The sequence below is a fragment of the Argiope bruennichi genome, chromosome 8 (assembly GCF_947563725.1).
Source record: "Argiope bruennichi chromosome 8, qqArgBrue1.1, whole genome shotgun sequence".
NCBI lineage: Eukaryota > Metazoa > Arthropoda > Arachnida > Araneae > Araneidae > Argiope > Argiope bruennichi.
The window spans coordinates 63,512,171-63,530,691 of record NC_079158.1 but is presented as its reverse complement, the minus strand read 5'-3'; the positions used below and the strand labels follow the sequence as shown (position 1 = coordinate 63,530,691).

The following is an 18,521-nucleotide window of genomic DNA, read 5'->3' as shown; positions in this document are numbered from 1 at the left end:
AGTTTATTATCTAGATTTTTAAGACACTGTGCTATTTAATTAGATGCACTTTATTTTGGAATATCTTATCAGATTGATTCAATTAAAAGTTGACAAAATGCCTTTGGATTCGACACAATTGTTATATCAAATATAATTTCTAAGAATAATTAAACTTCTTCAGAAATGCACAGAATTATTTTAAGGATCTAATGAAGGAAAAATAACTGAATTTTTGTTTCCAATATAAAAATATGATTTATAATAATTATTTAATAAAAAAGAAATCCATTCGTAATTTATAAAAGCTCTTATGTATTATAATACTTCAAATACATATTTTATATGTATGATATTAAACAAAGTGGTCAGATTTTAGTTTCATATAATCTAAACAGGCATGATAAAATGTTTATTCTGTTTAAATTTATTGTTTCTGTAATTGTATCCAAGGTCAAAAGATTTTTTATTTTTCTTTCATCGTATGAACAGCAGGGTTTGTTACATGCTTATAGAAAACTATTTCTTTCTGGATATTCAAGGGAAAAGTCATTAGTGAAAATACTGTCTATATGATAAAAATCACTTATTAATGATCCATAGAATTGGATGTATTCATAAATTAAATGGGATAAACATTGAGTTGTTTTAAGAGATCAGCATAGTATCCACTAGAAAATTGAAGGAACTCATCATTGAGCCCCATACCCCGACTGTATACTTAAAATTTTCAGCCCTACAAATTGCTGTATATGATCTTTTTTGATCATATACTCACTCTTTTTTACTCTAATTTAATTTTATATTACACGTACCTTACTGTAAAAAAGTATGAACAAATTAGTAAATACATCATATTTAAAAATAATTTATTATTATGTTTCCATTTTATTTTCATCTTCTGAGTCACTAGAAATATCAGAATTAAGTTCTTCTCCATCACCTTCTTCTTCAAGTTCAAGAGGAAAAGCTTCTTCGAGCTCTTTTAACAGTTCATCTATATGAGATATATAGTCCAGATCCTCTAATCCTAATTTGACACTCACCTAGTAGAGAAATTAGTGATTAGAAAACAATACACAAATTTTTTTGTTAAAATATAGAAGATGAAAATAGTTACTTCTTTTGCTTTCTTTAAATAGTAATGAGCATTTAGTTTATATTCATCTCCTTGAATGTAATTCATCCATCCAAGAATATACCAAACTTCTGTTACTTCATCATCTTCTTCAACGAGGCCATCAAGAATATTTGTTGCTTGCTAGTTAAAAGTAAATACAAGCAATCAGTAGAAAAGATCAAAATTATTACTTTAGTATATTTAGAAATCTCACATTATATAGCATTTCACAAATGAATAAAAAGTGCCATATATAGATTACATTCAAAAATATCATTGCTAATTCACAAAATTACTCATTCCTGAATGTAAAATTATGAATAAATCTGAAACTAATTTTTAATTTATTTCTTAAAAACTGTTGCAATAAGAATATCATGGCTTAAAAGCAAATATGATATTTCAATATCTTGTATGTTTATAAATACGTTTATCGATCTATTTAAGATGCAGAATTAATTGTCTTATTGTAAACATTTATGTATCTTATTTTATCAAGAAAAAATTAACTAATTGTAGATGTTTTTTACAACATATAAAATCTGATTAAAAATTATACTTTAAAATATACAAGATTAAAAGGGTTTTGACTACAGTTTTAAATTTTATTCCTAGAAAAAAAAAATCTAAGTCAATAATAACTATGAAATCAAAATATATTCAACCATTAATTTATTATTAAGAATAACATTAACCAGTTTGATGTGGCTAATATAGTATACACCAAAGCTTATATAATTTAAAACTTAACTCTGAAATATATATTAAAAACAAAATAAACATATAATAAATATTCAAGATAAGTAAAGAAAAAGAAATCAGTAATCGGGGATCAGTTTAAATTGGTTCTTCACGACTCCCTCACCAACAAGATTGGTAGCAGAACATGCCATTTCCTTTAGGTCATTCATTCACCAACATGAACACCATACTAGAATATAGGTCAATTTACACTCAGCCAGTTATAAGATTCCAGTATGCGCAGGATGATTGTACATGCGCCGAGAGAATGGACAGTAGCTAGTTCTTGCCTCGATGGGCCAAATACCTGCTGCTGTATAACTTCTACACATGCGTGGTCTTCCTGGATGGTTTATAGCTAGCTGAGTGTAAACCACCTAATGCCTGCACACAAAACCTTCACACATGCATTTAGAGAGTTTCTAATCCAAATGCTGTGATAAAAATGCACAGAAGATATTGGGCCTCATTGTTATATCCAGATCATGCTGATTCTGATAGCTTTTTCACATTGATAATAAATTTTAAACTACCACTAGTTCATCAATAGATTGTTTAAGCATGCATGTATGCCTTTATATTTAAAGAAATTTGTCTAGAAAATACAGTAATTAAAACTTACATCAAACATCTCGAGCTCTATCAACATTTTGGCTGTTTGTATTCTACTATCATATGAAGGAATAAGAACCTAAATAAATAGATATCAAGAATGCATTAACATCAACATTTGTCTAATATTTGAATCAGATTCGGTGTAAATGTTTTATCATGACTGTTATAGATGATCCTCATGAGTAGATCAAAAAAAAAATATTCTGTAGAAGAAAATCGATTGTGATAATTCATTATAAAATATACAATCTAAAATAGGTAATTTCTGAGAGTCAACTTCCAAGCTATCACAGTAACAAACTTAACTGTAACACTTGATGATTATATTTTCTACATTACCTTCAACAATCTAGTCAACCGTTGTTAAACCACTCAATGAAAAAGAATCAGCATTTTGTTAAAAAAAAAAAAAAAGACATTGTCTTTCTTAACATTCCAATAAATGTATAATACATTAAATAGTGTCTTAAATTATTTCATCAGTGCTTACCATGTCATGTTTAATGTGCTAATGAATGGTTGAAAGAAATTTGTATTACTAAAACAATATTTTTATTCTTACTTTCAATACACTGAATAAAAGACGACATATTTGTCAGTTTATTAACATATAAAAAATAAACATTTTTATTTTTTTGTCAAATAAGTTTTAACTTTCAGTATATTTTGAATAAAGATGGCATATTTGTTAGCTATTAATGTATGAAAAATAATTTATCAAATCTTATTTATTCATATAATTTCTAATAAATCCCAAAGTAAAAAAAAAAAAAAACTTTATTATAGGAATTGTATATGTGCATGATTAATAAATTAATTCAGTCTCAGAGCTGAAGATAATATCAAAATAACTGATTACTTAGAGGGTTAAGAAATTTTGAATGTGAAAATAATAATTTAAATATTTTATACTTATATAACAATTGTAATTACAGTATATCTATAATCAAAATTACATGAGATGAATAATCTTCCTAACTAGAAACCATCTTTCTATTTAAAAATGAATGCATGAATATTTTCACGTTTACACTGAACATGTCTGGCTAAATTTAAAATTATAAATGATTACATTCTATTTATATTAGGCAAAGAAAACATAAATTTAATGTGAAAAAGTAAGATAAAAATCTACCTCAGTACTGTTTAAAATAGCTTCTGTATCAGCATCCCTCAAAGCTTCATGATGAGGAAGCCATAAGGAAAGACTTTTCTCCATGGCAGTTTTTGCTTCCTAGAAAGAAAAAAAAACAAAAAAAAAAAAACAGTCAGAATGCTTAATTTGTAAAACCTGTTTTATGATGTAATGCACAAAGAATTTATGATTAAACACATAGCAATAGCCTAAGCTTTTTTAAATTTATTTAATAATAAATTTGATTAAATTTTTAAAAATCGCTTAAACAATTAAATCGCAAAATCTTACATATAAACAGCATATTAATAAACCAGACCAAACAGAATCAATAATTATATTTAAAATACAAACATTATTAATGTGCCCAATTCACTTAAAAAGTTTCAAATACAGCAAAAATTGTAACAGAAATCATTTGCTGATAAGAATTTTGAAAGTTTTTTTTTCGATAAAATAATATTTGTTTTCTTAAAAGACAAATTATGACACCTAGTTTAATGCAATATCACTACATATTTGTAATATCCTTGAATTAATTTGAATATTCTCAGTTCCTTATTAAGAATCAAGTAAACCAGATGTTAGAATGATTTTTAGCTAAAATAGCCTTTTTAATACATAACTTTTGATCAAAAGTAATAAAAGCATCAATCATAATCTGGTTCATAAAATGATAGATATATTAGTCTAGTGAGTCCAATTTGCCTAGAGAGAAACTGCTGCAAAAAATTAAGCACCTTTGTAGATGCATGCTTACATAAATATATATATATATATAAATATATATGCATATTTTCAAAATGCAGATTCTTTTTTTTTTTTTAAATAACACAATTTTTATAGAAATTTTTTAAAAATTTCATTTTAACTATGTAATTTTTTTAATTTTAATATTTATTTCTATACCTGTCCAACGTCTTATTTGTAAAATAGAGAATTTTTTTTCGGTTAAGCAAAAAATAAGTGAAAAAATAATGAAAATTCTCATTACCAAAAAATTAATTTTTATAAGATTATTCATAAAAATTTGTGACTTTTTTCAATACTTGTAAAAATTAACAAATTACCTGATAGTTTGCATGCATGCATCATATCTGAAAATACTGACACTGTTGCAGAAACATAGCAAAGTCAAAACATTTTAGAAGGGAGCAGCAAAAACTTCTCAATATGCTTATATCAAAACTAAATTTAAAAAACTGGAGGATGCACATTTGAAAAAGCAATTGATATTTTAACCTGTATAAAAATGTTTCAAGAAACTTTTAAATGATTTGTGTCTTTTATTTTATACATATTGATTTTTTTAATAAATATGACATATGGGTATTAATGAATTGAGATCAATTGATTGTAGAAACAATTCTTAATGGGTTAAAAAAACTACCCATAATCAAAATATTTTAATATAAAATGGCAAATCCTACAAATGACAGTAATTTTGGTTAGATGTTGAATCGAACCTCATCACCTATTGAGAATGTCAATATTTTTAAGTAATAACTAAGACAAAAATTGAAAATTCAGAAAATTTGATTAATAAGGTGTTAATTCAAATCCACCCATTTCTCTCTCTATGTATGTGTGTGTTACAAATACTAAACATTTATATCGTTGATAAAAATGGTTTTAAAAAATTAACTGCTTAAAACAGTGAGAGAACAGAACTGTACCATTTCCTGACACAAACGATATGTAAATTATTCCAAAGAACTACAATCACTAATTTCACATTACTGAAATTTATCAATATCAGATAATGTGAATGGATTTTTCTCATTATATTTTTTTAATTTGAATTTAAGAATTTAAATAAAAAACAAAATACAATCCAATAAATTTTATATCTAAATTTTTAAAAATTAATTAACTTGAATTCACTTATATCTTGAAGATCTCATTCTCTTGTCAGGGCAAAAATTATACTGTGAGGAAACTTCTTTTGACAAAAAATTAGTGATCCGCAACCTATTGGCAACTTCTAGATGTTGTTAAGCATAAAAGTCTTGGTACAACAGTCACTAACAACTTTGGAGGCAGAAAATATTATTCCTTTTTGTGAATTGTACTACAGCAAATCACAAGATTTAAAAATTGATCTGGAAAATATGTGTTGTTAGTTCTTGCAAGGAAACAAGATGCATCCAAATCAAAAACATAATTATAATGCAACAGTACATTTCTGAAGTTGTTGGTGCATTTTACAAAATAAACAGAGTGAAAAAAAATTGCATGCACTCTTTTGGTGTTAATAGGTGCATGCACAATAAGTTTAAGTATATTTTCTACAGTCAAAAATTTTACAATTAGTTTTTATATTTCTAACTAGTTACTGAGAAAAACTTTAAAAAGTCATCTCTTTTTATTACTTAATGTATATAAACATAAAAATTTCCTATTATGTACTAGACAATTCATCTACTTACATCAAATTCTTCTTTGACTAGGTGGTAATTAGCTTTACATTGATGTGCTTCAGAATTTGATGGATCAGCTTGTATAGCAAGTTCTATTGCACTAACACAATGCTGTTCTGAATTTTCAGCAAAACTAAAACCAAATTAATTTTCTTAGATTAATCTAGAATCTAAAACTTAGTAAGTAAAAAATTTTTTAATTTTTTTTTTAAAGTTTCCACTTTTTAATTTAATAAATGCTAAAAAAATATTAAAATCTAACAATGAAATAATATTGCAATATTATAGTTCTTAAACAATAAAGCACAATTTGACTAATTCAGAAATGTTAACCAATAGATGTTATTTATTTATATATCCCTCACTCATCAAATGATGACTCTACAAAAATAAATTTATAATGGAAATTTTATTTTCCTAATTCTTAAATACAGAAAATAAATTTTACATTCATAAGGGAAAAAAATGTCTTTAGTGAATATATTTTGTATTGATCTAATCACAATAGTACTATTACTATTCCTCTTCATAAAGACTGATAATAAGAAATTTAGTCATCTGAACTCTATCCCCAGAGTTTAGTTAAACTTACATAAACAAGTAGTTGATTTAGTCTGTTTGGGAAATTCTTTCTATTTCTCTCAGTAATTAAGATTAAAATTGTCTAAAAGTCAACTAGAAAAGCATTCTCCTTATACTCTCCTTTTCTTTAATCCACACCCATTTTACATCTCAAAAAGACAATGAAATCTTTTTCTCATGTATCATTCATATTTCTAATAACTTTTGCTTGTTTTATTCTTTACTGATAGTAAACCAACTAATAATTCTCTCATTCTATCTAATGATCTACAAAAAAAATATACCATGACAATAGCTGACTACACATAGAGCAACAGCTGATTTCTAAAGTATTAGAAAAAAGTTTATTTAAATATAATGAATTATATTTTATGTTGTCGGAGTTAATAAAAGTATTGTTGAAGAAATTACAATATCTAAATTTTTAAACAGTCCCCCAATCCTAATATTCATATTTAGTAAAATATTCACGGCACATAAATGTTGCCAAACAAAAATTAAACAAAACTTCTACAATTCTGCAAATAAAATCAATCAAGTTAATGAAATGTTGAGAACTGTTTCAATGACTGCCTTGAGGAAGAAGTGCTATCAGTCAATAAACAGAATTATCAAGAAGCTATTGACTAAAAATGAAATTCGAATTTTCATAATTAGGCCAAGTTTAGAACTTAAAAGATTGAAAAATTTTCTTTGAAATGTTATTGAGGCAAAAATATTTTACTAAATATGACTAATAAGACTGATGTCTGTATAAAATTTAATTCCCCCCCCCCAGCAGTACATTTATTGACTCAAACAACATAAAACTTCATTCTTTAGCTTACTTAAAGCCTTTTTCTAACTGGATTTATATTCCTTTCTTGATTTGGAAATTAGCAATTAAACACAATTAGAGTTAGCATTCTATATAGGCTGAGAAACTAATCCAAGATAATAAAAATTAGACAAGGACTAATGGCTGTGATGAACATTGAAGAAAATTGGGAGGGGGGGGGACTCTTAATTTCCTCAAAGTTTTATTATGCAATATTTCAATATATGTATTTATACATTATAAATTATTTTTCATATTTCTTTCTATAACATAAAAATGGAATCAGAAATATAAGTAAATCATAAAAAACAAAAATTTGATATAAAATGCATATGAAAGATAACTATTTACAACTAACAAAAAGGCAATAAATTAAGGAGAGAAACCTTAAAAAGAGAAATAAAATTTTTCACTTCATTAAATACAAAAATCTCACCATAAATCTGTCATGTAAGTTTCAGATATAGAACAATATGCATTGGAAAGGTCCTTCATTAGAACCTTTTTGTCAGTTTCCTAAAACACAAAAAAATATATTAATATTTCATTTAAAAAATAATTGCACACTGCTTTTGAGCCATTTTCACTAATATAATAAAGACAATTTAGTATCAGGTTTAGCAAAAATTTACAAATCTGCAAATTTATAAAGTTTTTTTTTTTTTTAAGCAGATATTCTGACTCAGCAGGTATGAATTATAAACCACTGCAAATATTCCACAATAAATAATATTCTCTTGACATCAACCGACTTCATATTTCAGTTCTCATACTACTTATAAAGTCAAATATATGTTTGAAGAGTATTAAATGTAATATATATCAAGCAGACATTTCAATAATAAGCAGAAAAAATATATGAACATTTTCCAACATATAATAGGCAATCAATGTATTATAATACTTTTTTTTTATTCAGCACATACATGATAAATACTACAAGCAAATATAATATAATTATATAATAGAAAAATGATAAATAAATTCATCAAATATTAGCAATATTTTTCTTGAATGTTCATATATGATTGAAGAATAAATCTCTATACAGTGGAAAATTATCCTTTGATTACCAATTTATTTTTTCTTCTATATAAAAAAGAGTAATTCCAATTCAATTATTTAAAGATGAAAAATTTTTTCAATAAGTATTCTAATATTTATTTGTTAAGTATGTGTTGAGAATATAGATATTTCATACTTGTATCCTCATATAATAATAATCATATGAGAGGACTTTCAAGCACTTGCACTGCACATGTAACATATAAATAAATGATGAAAAAATAATATGTGAAAATATCCAAAGCAATGTTAATTGTTCTAAAAGTAATATAACATAACATGATCAAAGAGATACGGCATGAAAAAAAATTACATCAATGTAATTTTTTGAAAGCCTAGACTTTATAGAGTCTTTCAATGACGAGATTTGTCTATTTGATCCAATAATAAGTACAATAAAGTCACATTTTTGTGACCTTCTCTATATTAACATACATAGAAGACATATATCTTTTCAAAACTACAATCCTAAACTACTTATACTTAGAAACTCATAACATTAATGAGTTTCTAAACATTAATTAAATAATAATAATAATTGTCTAATCTTAATTATTTTTTAAACGTTAATAATTATCTTTAAAAATTGCATATTAGATACAGAATTTCAAAGTGGAAATTTTGAAATATTCACTTTCTGCAATTTAGGTTCTTTCCACTATTTTTAGCTCAAAATCAACATATATTTTTAAAATAACTTTATAAACTTAAATGAGGTAAATACTGATAAAATTAAAGACTTCAAAAAAAAAAAAAAGTTCCATTTTCGATTTTGGTACATTATATGTCATAAAATTTAAATATGATAATTCATATTTCTTTTTTTAATAAACCTTTTTCATAGAAAGTAGTTTTAGACACTCCTTTAAGACTATGGATAAATATTCTGTTTTCCTAGTATTTCTAAATCAAAATTAAAAAAAATATTCTTATTATTGCTTCTATTTATCCCACTTCATGACATAGAAAATGTCACAAAGTGTAGTGTGCTCTTTTTTATATATAAAATAATCAGCTTGGATCTTTTGATTTAAAAGCATTAGAGACTTATTTCAGTATAATCTGGTCAAAAATTATCTTTTTGCTAAATTTACATAAATGAAATGGCATACACTTATTATTGCACTTATTATTATTTTCTTTTCTTTTTTTTTTTTTTCATTGAACACATGTATATATTCAACACTAGAAAGCTTTCAAAAGGAGGATATTTTGATTTAAGAACAGATAATGTATATTTCTTTTTATAATTGTTCCATACCTCAGCAGGTTGCAGATTTTCACAATTTTCTAATTCTTTTTGAAGAATTTCAATTCCCTTTTGATAAAAAGATACTGATTCTTCTCCATCAGTAAGCTGTCCCAAAGAAAAATACTTCGTGTAACCAGTATCAGGAGAAACAGTTACACATTGTTTTAAGAGCTATCTGCACATTAAGGATAGCTAAAAGCACACATTTTTATGATAATACACTGAACACGTCCTTTCAGTCACAATTTACAGTACAAAACGAGAATAATAATTTAAATTAATTTTATACACCAGTCAACTATAATGAATTTTAATTAGATTATTATTAGCATTATAAACAATATTAAAAACTGGGGGAAAATCCAATTTTAAATAACGTTTGGTAAAACACAATTAACATAATACCAAAGGGGGAAAAAAAAAGTTTGCCAATTCTTATCAATGATTTGCAATTTTTATTAGTACAACACAAAGCAATGGCAATTTTCAAGTCTTACAATGATTAGATCCCTTTAAAGAAACAAGTACATAATATTTTAACACTGGAAATCAGTTATATTATAGTTTTAAAGGATACATTTTGGGCTTCATTCCAATCTGATTGTTCAATGTATACTCCAGCCAGCATTTCTAGAGCTTTCTCATGGTTCGGACTGGAATTCAAGACATCTTTTAATTTTTCAATTGCTTCATCATAAGTAAAACTATCAATAGCTGACTGTGCCTTTAAAAAAATATTTTGCACAATTTAATTAAGTTATATGACAAAAGATATGCACATTCACAAAAGATTATATGAAACCTGAGTAATATAATTATTAGCAGTTATAACTATTAATCAAAAACTATAACAACAAAATTCTTCTAATTCCTAAATCAAGCTAATGAATAATTGGTTTTACAATATAATAAAAGAAGATTACTTCATCAATTAAAGCATCAATATTTTGTTTCTGCTTCTGACTTGCAAACCCAGATGCTTCTCCGCTAGCAGATGCTAAAGCACCTAAGGAGAGGGAAAAAATAAAATTATATTGTTATAAAAATTTTAAATTAATGATAAAATGTATTAAAATTAGTTCATTTAAGACTACATTTTTATGATTAATATCTTACCAAGACATATAGTGGCTAATTCGTATATAACTATCATGATAATTACTATTATGTTCAAATTTTTATTTTATGAATTTGATATCCCATTTGGAAACATTTAACTTTTTATAACCCCAAAAAAACTAATCACTGCAAATATAATTTTACAAGATTACACAAAAATAAGTTTTTCTTTTATTCTCTATATTTTTTTTAAATGTTATGAAAATTTTATGCGATATATCTTTTGAACAAATATGAAAAAAATTCCTCATAAAATCAATGATCTAAATTCTGTATTTTTATCATTTCATTTAGTTTCTGCAAAGTTCCTGTTAATGTTTGTCACAGATTATATAATATTTATGGTTGAAATCTTCATTTCAAATCCTAGAAACCCTCATCAGCCAGGGTTTGGCAGTCAATAGCATTTGATGGAATGATAAATAAGATTAAAAAATTCCTTACTTTTTATTGCAATTATATATAAGGTTATTTTGGTTGAAGCAGAATGCAGGTTCGAAGACATAGAAGATGCTTTGGAATTTTTTTAAATTTTGTTTTATTCTCTCTTGGGAGACAGGCATGGTTTATTTACAAGACATAGCAGTGCGACACAAAAGCAGAAGTAAAGAAGAGAGGAAGATACGGTAAAGTGCCAAATAACAAATATGCAGGAGGAAATTTTGTAACTGAATGGGGTGTTAAATTATATTCATTGGTTACTTGTTCTAAAAGTTTAGTCCAAGGAATTGTGGCAGAAAAATTGATCTTACACTTTAATTTAGTTACTATTGACTGGTTAACTCTTTCACATTTCCCATTAGTTTGTGGATGATGTGAAGATGTTAACAGATGTTTAACACTGTAATTTCTGAGGAAATGTCTGAATTTAGATGAAGTAAAAGCATCATTTCTATCAGTTAATAATTTGGAAGGGACTTGAATTTCAAAAACTTGTTTTAATATATTAATATAAGTTTCAGAATTTTCATTTTTGGAAGGAAAAGTCCAAACATATCTAGTTGCATGATAAATTACTGTATGAAGAAATTTTTTTGTTGAATTGTAATAATTAAATCCACCAACAGTATCGACAGAAATACATACAAAAGGACGATCTGTGTGTGTGTGTGTGGGGGGGGGGGCACAGCCTGTAAAAGGCCAAATCTTTTTTGCTTTTTATTTAATTGACAAATATCACAATGTTTAACAAAAAATGCAATATCTTGATGCAATGCAATATGGGGCCGATAATATTGAGGAGTAATTAAATGTATCATTTTTTGAGTGCCTGGATGCCCAAATTGCTTATGGGCCTTTTGCAAAACCTTTCTCCTAAGAGAAAACGGTACAACTATTTTCAACAAATTTTTCTTTTTAACTACAAGTACATCATTAATATTTTTATATTTAGTATTATCTAAATTGTCTAAATTTTGATAGTGTTTTATCTCATCTAATTCCAATAAATGCACAGAATGTTGGACATACTGAGCAGTAGGATGCCTTGATCAGCTTGATGTTATCAGATTCAACATTAGCTGTCCCCTTTAAATATTTAACTTCATAATCAAACATGCTTGGTTTTAAAGACCAACGAAATAATCTTCCCCTTAAATTTTTAACATTTTAAAGCAGCATGATCAGTATGGATTATGAATTTTTTCCCATGTAAATAGTAATAAAATTTATCAAGAGCATCCACTATTGCTAAACCTTCCAACTCAGTTATACAATAATTTTGTTCGTAAGGACATAAAGTTCTTGAATGATAAGATACAGAATGTAATTTACCAGAACAGCTCCAATGGCTACCTGAGATGTATCACAAAAAGGTAAATTAGGGTTATATAACTGTAACACTGGTTTAGTTATCAATTTATTTTTCAATACTTTAAAAGCCTTTTGACAGTCTTCTGTCCATTGCCATGGTGTATCTTTTTTATTTAAGAGTTCTCTAATCTTAGCATAAGAATCAATAAACGTTATAAACATTTACCGAATCAAGAAAACCTTGAAGTTGTTTAACATTTTTTGGAGGCTGTAATTTTTTAATATTTTCAATATTATGATTATCATTAATTTTATCTTAAGCAAACACACATTTAGAAAATTTTAATTTAATGTTTTCTTTTTCACACATTTGCAAAATTTGTTTTAAATGATTATAGTGTTCCTCTAATGAGTTACAGAAAACTACTATGTCATCAAAGTAGTGGCATGCAAAATTTGAAAATTTATGTTTATTTAAAATTCTACGAATAGTTCTATTGAATATTGCAGGTGCATTTTTAAAGTCAAAAGCTAAGACTTGAAATTCATATAAACCTTCAGTAGTTACAAATGCTAATTTATGTTTATCTTGTTCATGCAAGGGTATGTGCCAATATCCAGATGCAAGATCTAAAGTTGAAAAATTTTTAGCAGTACTTAATTTATCTAGTAAAGTATCTATTCTAGGTAGAGGTTCTGCCTCAGATTTGCAAAGGGAATTAATTTTATGATAATCGATACAAAGTTTACTTTTTCTATTTTCATTTCTTTTATATGCTAATGTTACACACACACACACACATTTTTTAACATGAGTTGTGAGTTGTTTTGTTTGTGAGACACGAGTAGTTTTTAAGTTTTGCTTCAACATAAGTATACACTGTTACATATTTCTAATACTGTTTTAGTTTTCATACCATTTAGTTTTTCCATTTCATTTTTCATTCACCATTCTGTTTAAAGTGAAAATAGAAATTTACAGGGATTCTTAACAAATATTGAAAGGATGATTCAATGGCCCCACTCTTCTCAACCTTAGAAAAGGTTCTAGAAAATGAAGGAATTATAGCTCACATTAAATTAGGAAGTGAGATCCAAAGACTCTTCAGAATGTGATATTATGCCCTGCTGAAAAACTATTAAAAAGCTAAGAGCTCACATGAAGAATGAATCTCATTCTGGGGTTGAATTCAAAGAAGAAGATAGATGCTGTAGTTGATGACCACTTTTGCTGCTTTTTAATCAGTAATTTGCAGTCTTTTTTTGTGTTACTAATGTCTACAAGAGCTGTTCTTTGTTTAAATCTTTTCTTTTGTCTTTATTATCTATGCTCTATGCAAAGGGTCATTCTTCATAATCCAGCAAGTTAGACTTCTTTCACCACACACTCACAGATAAATTTTATAGCATTAAATTTTCTCTTTCTATTAAACTGAATTAATTAAAAGCCAATGATAATTTAAGCAAGAGAAGGAAGTTCATCAATCTGGAAATATGCTGCCAAGAGAATAACTGAATCATTACAGATAGAAATACATACTGAGAATATACAATAAATCCTATTAAGAGTGTACCCTAAATGGATAGATCTGTTATGGGTTAGAAAGATATACGTCCTGTCATGGGTTAACTAATTGAACATAATCAATTGTTAACTAATTGAACATAATCAATTGTTAACTAATTGAACATAATCAATTGTTAACTAATTGAACATAATTACTGTATGGCCAAGGAAACCATCACTTTGTTTACTAACTCAAAATAACTCCTTCAAGGGGATTTAATTTAGTACAGTACACATTTGAAATTTTACAGAACACAGATAATTGTTTCATATAAAAAAATTAATGCATAACTGATTGTAGAAAAAAAAAATAATAATGTGAAATCCATTTAGTTATGAAGACTTAAATATATTATAGGTAAATGTTTCATTATTATTATTTACATATATATATATTTATCAAGAATAACTGTCATGCTGAACAACTCAAAAACACACAGGCATTACAAAGATCATGTTATAATATAATGATAACTTTAAAATATAATGATAAATGTACTTAACTAGCTCTCAGACACAATGAGTCAACTGAGCATTTTTCATAAGGGGGAGAAACCGCAATTATAAAATGACCCCCCCCTCTTTTTTTCTCCTCAAACCATAATTTTCAACATAAAATAACAAATTTTAATTTTCAGAAAGAAATTAATTCTAAAAAGAATCTCATAAATTTTTGACTTTATATTTTATATGTAATGAAATTAAATAAATCAAATAATAAAATTAATAGGGACAGAGAAAAGGAGGAGAGTGAATGAAGCAATCAAACCTTAACAGTTAAAATAAACTATCTATTAATTTTGACACAAAATATCCAACATTCAATATCTCTTGCAAAAGATCATCATCATAATCTCTAATAACGATCATCATTATAATCTCTTGCAAAAGATGATCATTATAAAAATATTAATATACTTTAATGGTTAAATTAATAATTTTAACTCATTTATAATAGATATAATTTAGGAATAGAATGTACAAACTAGTTATTTTATAGAAAAAATAATATACTAGATAGTTTTTGTGTTAAAATATTTAAAATTTAAATTTAAGTTAATTTGACTTTTACAGAGTAAAATGATATCAGGTTAAAAACAATTATTCAACAGCATAAAAGGTATTGCAATTAAGGAAGAGGAAATAAAAAGTTATGGCTATGCTAATTAAGATTTATAAATAATCATATAAAAAAATCATTGGGATACTTAGCACTTGTTAGGCCATTATAAAAAATAATATTCATATATTATTATTGAAGACCTAAGCGATTTATAAAAACAAGAATGGCACGAAGAAGAAAATGTGTATAAAATGCTTTAACATTTGAAAAATATAAGATAAAATCATCATTATTTTATAAATTTAGTTTATTCAGGTCTTTTAAGTTTTATCTGACTTCAAAAACTGTCAAGAAAAGTTTTGGAGAAACTTTATAATTCTAATCTACATATGTATATATATCAACATTAATAATTTATTACCACTATGTTTAGATTATGATTTTAGAACTAAATTTTCTGTGTAATATATCATATACATAACAATGGCGCGAAAAAAAAACAGGATAAGTAATAGAAAGAGTGGGATGTCTGTTCATGGCATGGAAGAAATCATGAGACTTAAATCTATTGCATTACAGTGTTACTTATTAGTTATTCACTAACATTTCTTGAGCCATCCAAGGATTTTTAATGAATACAAAGAGATATTTAATGCAAGATAAGTTCATATTAATTTCAAAATAAGCATTATTAAATTCACACTGGAAATTCATATATATATATATATATATATATATCCAGAAATTTTTCAAAAAGCTTTTAATAAAAGATAATTTTCAAGACAAATCTAGTAGAATGCCCTGCATTAGCAAAGCAGACCAATAAGACAAGGTTGATATTTATTAAAACTTAAATAATCTAAACAGAATTTTGGGAAAATGTAATTTTTGTGGATAAAAACAAATATAACCTGCTTTGATCACATAGTGTGCATAAAAGCAAAAATAAAATACAGCACTACTCATCTACATAGGCAGAGAGTAACCAAATGCTTTAGGGCTGCATGATGATATAAAAATCATACGGAAATATTATAATTTAAAGATGAAGCATAATACAATTATGCCTATTATAATATTTTAAAACATAATGTAAAGAATAGTGCAAAAAATTGGAGAATTTCATGGTATATTAAACTCTATCAAGATAATGATCTGAAGCATACAATAAATATTTACAAGTTGTAATCTTCTATAATTTTTTTCTCCTGATTAAGATCATGTATAGAATCCAGACCTTAATTTCACTGAACACTAGTAAAAACAAAACAAGAACAAAATAAATAATAAAGTTTTAACAAAAATTTATAAACAAATTTATTATGAAATTTCTAACAAGTAGCACTTAAAGAAACATCTAGTCAAAGAATCAACCAAAATCAGCTCATCATTTTATACCAAATTTCTAAAATCTATATTAAGTCATCTGCAAGAAGTCATAAGGTGCAATGGTGGCCTAAGGACATAATATAATACCATATTAATACATTATAACTATTAGCTTCATGACAATATTATTTTAAGTACTATTTTTATTGATTTCTACTATTTTAAATTACATCCATAGTTAAATTAATATAATTAAGTAATCATGTTTTTAATATATCAATAAGTGAAGGAATTCATTCAATTTGCATTATAGGAATGGATCGTATTTAAATTAATTTACACCTAATAAAAATGCAATGTGTCCCAATACTTGTCTGAATTACCATATACAGCATATTTATTTATGTTTGAGTTAAATCACCTATAAAAAAATAGCAAGTTCTCAAAACAACCAAGTACTTAGATTATAGATTGATATTGCGAAGAAACTGAACAATAAAATAATTTATTAACGAGAAATAAATAGAATTAATGAATGCACAGCATAAAAACAAATGCTTAAAAGGGAATAAAAACATGTTTCCACGTGCTTCACTTAACTAATAATTCGTACAGTAGACCAAAATGGCACTATAAAAGAATAAAGAAAGAATACGAATTACCACGCTTCTTTTGTTTCTTCTTAGATTTGGTCATTCTATATTTTATTAATACGGCTAACTTACGCGAATAGTTTGCAACGAAACCGAATTCCGACTCCACATGACTAGCGTCTCAATCGCAACGTAATCCCTATGGGATGGGCGAATCCATCCTGAACCGTACTTTTCACGGGTAGGTACGTTTGACCGAGAGGGGCAACAGGGATAAACGTTGGCTTTTAAATGTTGAGTTGTAACTCAACGCTTATCCCGGTTCTGTTGAATCGTTTTTCGTTGATCACGAGGGAATACGTTGTCATTACTTTAGCATGTGAATGTGGATATAGTTTTCCCCTCTATTAATGTTTATTTTTAAATCACTATTTCTTATCTTTGAAAATGTTGTTTTGCAGTTTACAAATTTGTTCTGTGTTGCATTTCATAAACGGATCATATATAATTTTTAGAAATGTATAAAATTACTTTGTGAATGAAGAGGTAATGTGATATTGATATTTAAGTTTCATAGTATGTAATATGGAAATAAAACTAATCATTAACCATTTCATTTTCATACTTGTTGAATTTTTTTTGTCATTATATTACTCTTGTGCTTTGTAGTTTTAAGTAAATGCATGTTAAATTCTTGTAAAGGTAATAAACTAACAGGAATGAAATAACTTATTGAATTGAAATAACACGTTTTGTAAGTAGAAGACATAACCAAAACTTAATGATCTAGGTCATCTTTATTTTTTTAAAAATAAGTAAAACAACTTTTACATAAATTTAGAAAAATAATTTTATAAAGTGCTTACTGTAAAAACAACTTTATCACAAAGTTTATTTCCTACTCAGGGATCATGGTGTAATAATAGACATAGCATGTTGAGTAGGTATATATTGTAATATTTATTGAATATCAAGTCAAGCCTTTATTCAAAAAATAGTTTTCTTAAATGGATTCTGATTTTATTAATGTTTGATTGAGATTTATTTTACTATATTATAAATTTCTAAAATTTTTATTATTATAAGTTATTTTCCTCTTCTCAAATAAATAAAACAAATTGAGTTTTATTACTTAACAGATAAATCTCATTAAATGAGCTATAAAAATATGAACCTTCTTAATGCATGAAATAAAACTATTTTCAATTCATGTTTTATTGATAATTTACATTCTTTTGTAACAAATTAGTCATACATAAATTATGTCACAATTGTAAATATACTTAAAATATTTTCATATGGTGAAGTTATTTTATTAGTTCAATTAGTATTATTTGAAAAATAACATTTTAATAATGTCTGTTAACAATTT

General features: G+C 25.9%; 1 protein-coding gene across 1 annotated transcript; it reads right to left on the bottom strand.

Annotated features, from left to right (window-relative positions):
* Positions 1-831: 831 nt before the first annotated feature.
* LOC129981324 (uncharacterized) lies at positions 832-17,348 on the bottom strand. Its single transcript, XM_056092116.1, has 10 exons — positions 17,219-17,348; positions 10,650-10,732; positions 10,304-10,450; positions 9,736-9,897; positions 7,846-7,925; positions 6,020-6,143; positions 3,591-3,689; positions 2,463-2,531; positions 1,100-1,240; positions 832-1,025 (listed from the first exon to the last, which is right to left on the bottom strand). The coding sequence occupies exons 1-10, from the start codon at positions 17,250-17,252 to the stop codon at positions 855-857; spliced, it is 1,110 nt and encodes a 369-aa protein (XP_055948091.1). The 5' UTR covers positions 17,253-17,348; the 3' UTR covers positions 832-854.
* Positions 17,349-18,521: the final 1,173 nt, after the last annotated feature.

Bases quoted from the DNA above. Each gene is read 5' to 3' on its own strand.
- LOC129981324 (XM_056092116.1), bottom strand. From the start codon at position 17,252: ATGACCAAATCTAAGAAGAAACAAAAGAAGCGTG. The intron at 9,898-10,303 runs GTATCCTTTAAA...ATGTGCAGATAG, and splicing joins ATTGGAATGAAGCCCAAAAT to CTCTTAAAACAATGTGTAAC. The intron at 7,926-9,735 runs GTATGGAACAAT...TTTGTGTTTTAG, and splicing joins AAAATCTGCAACCTGCTGAG to GAAACTGACAAAAAGGTTCT.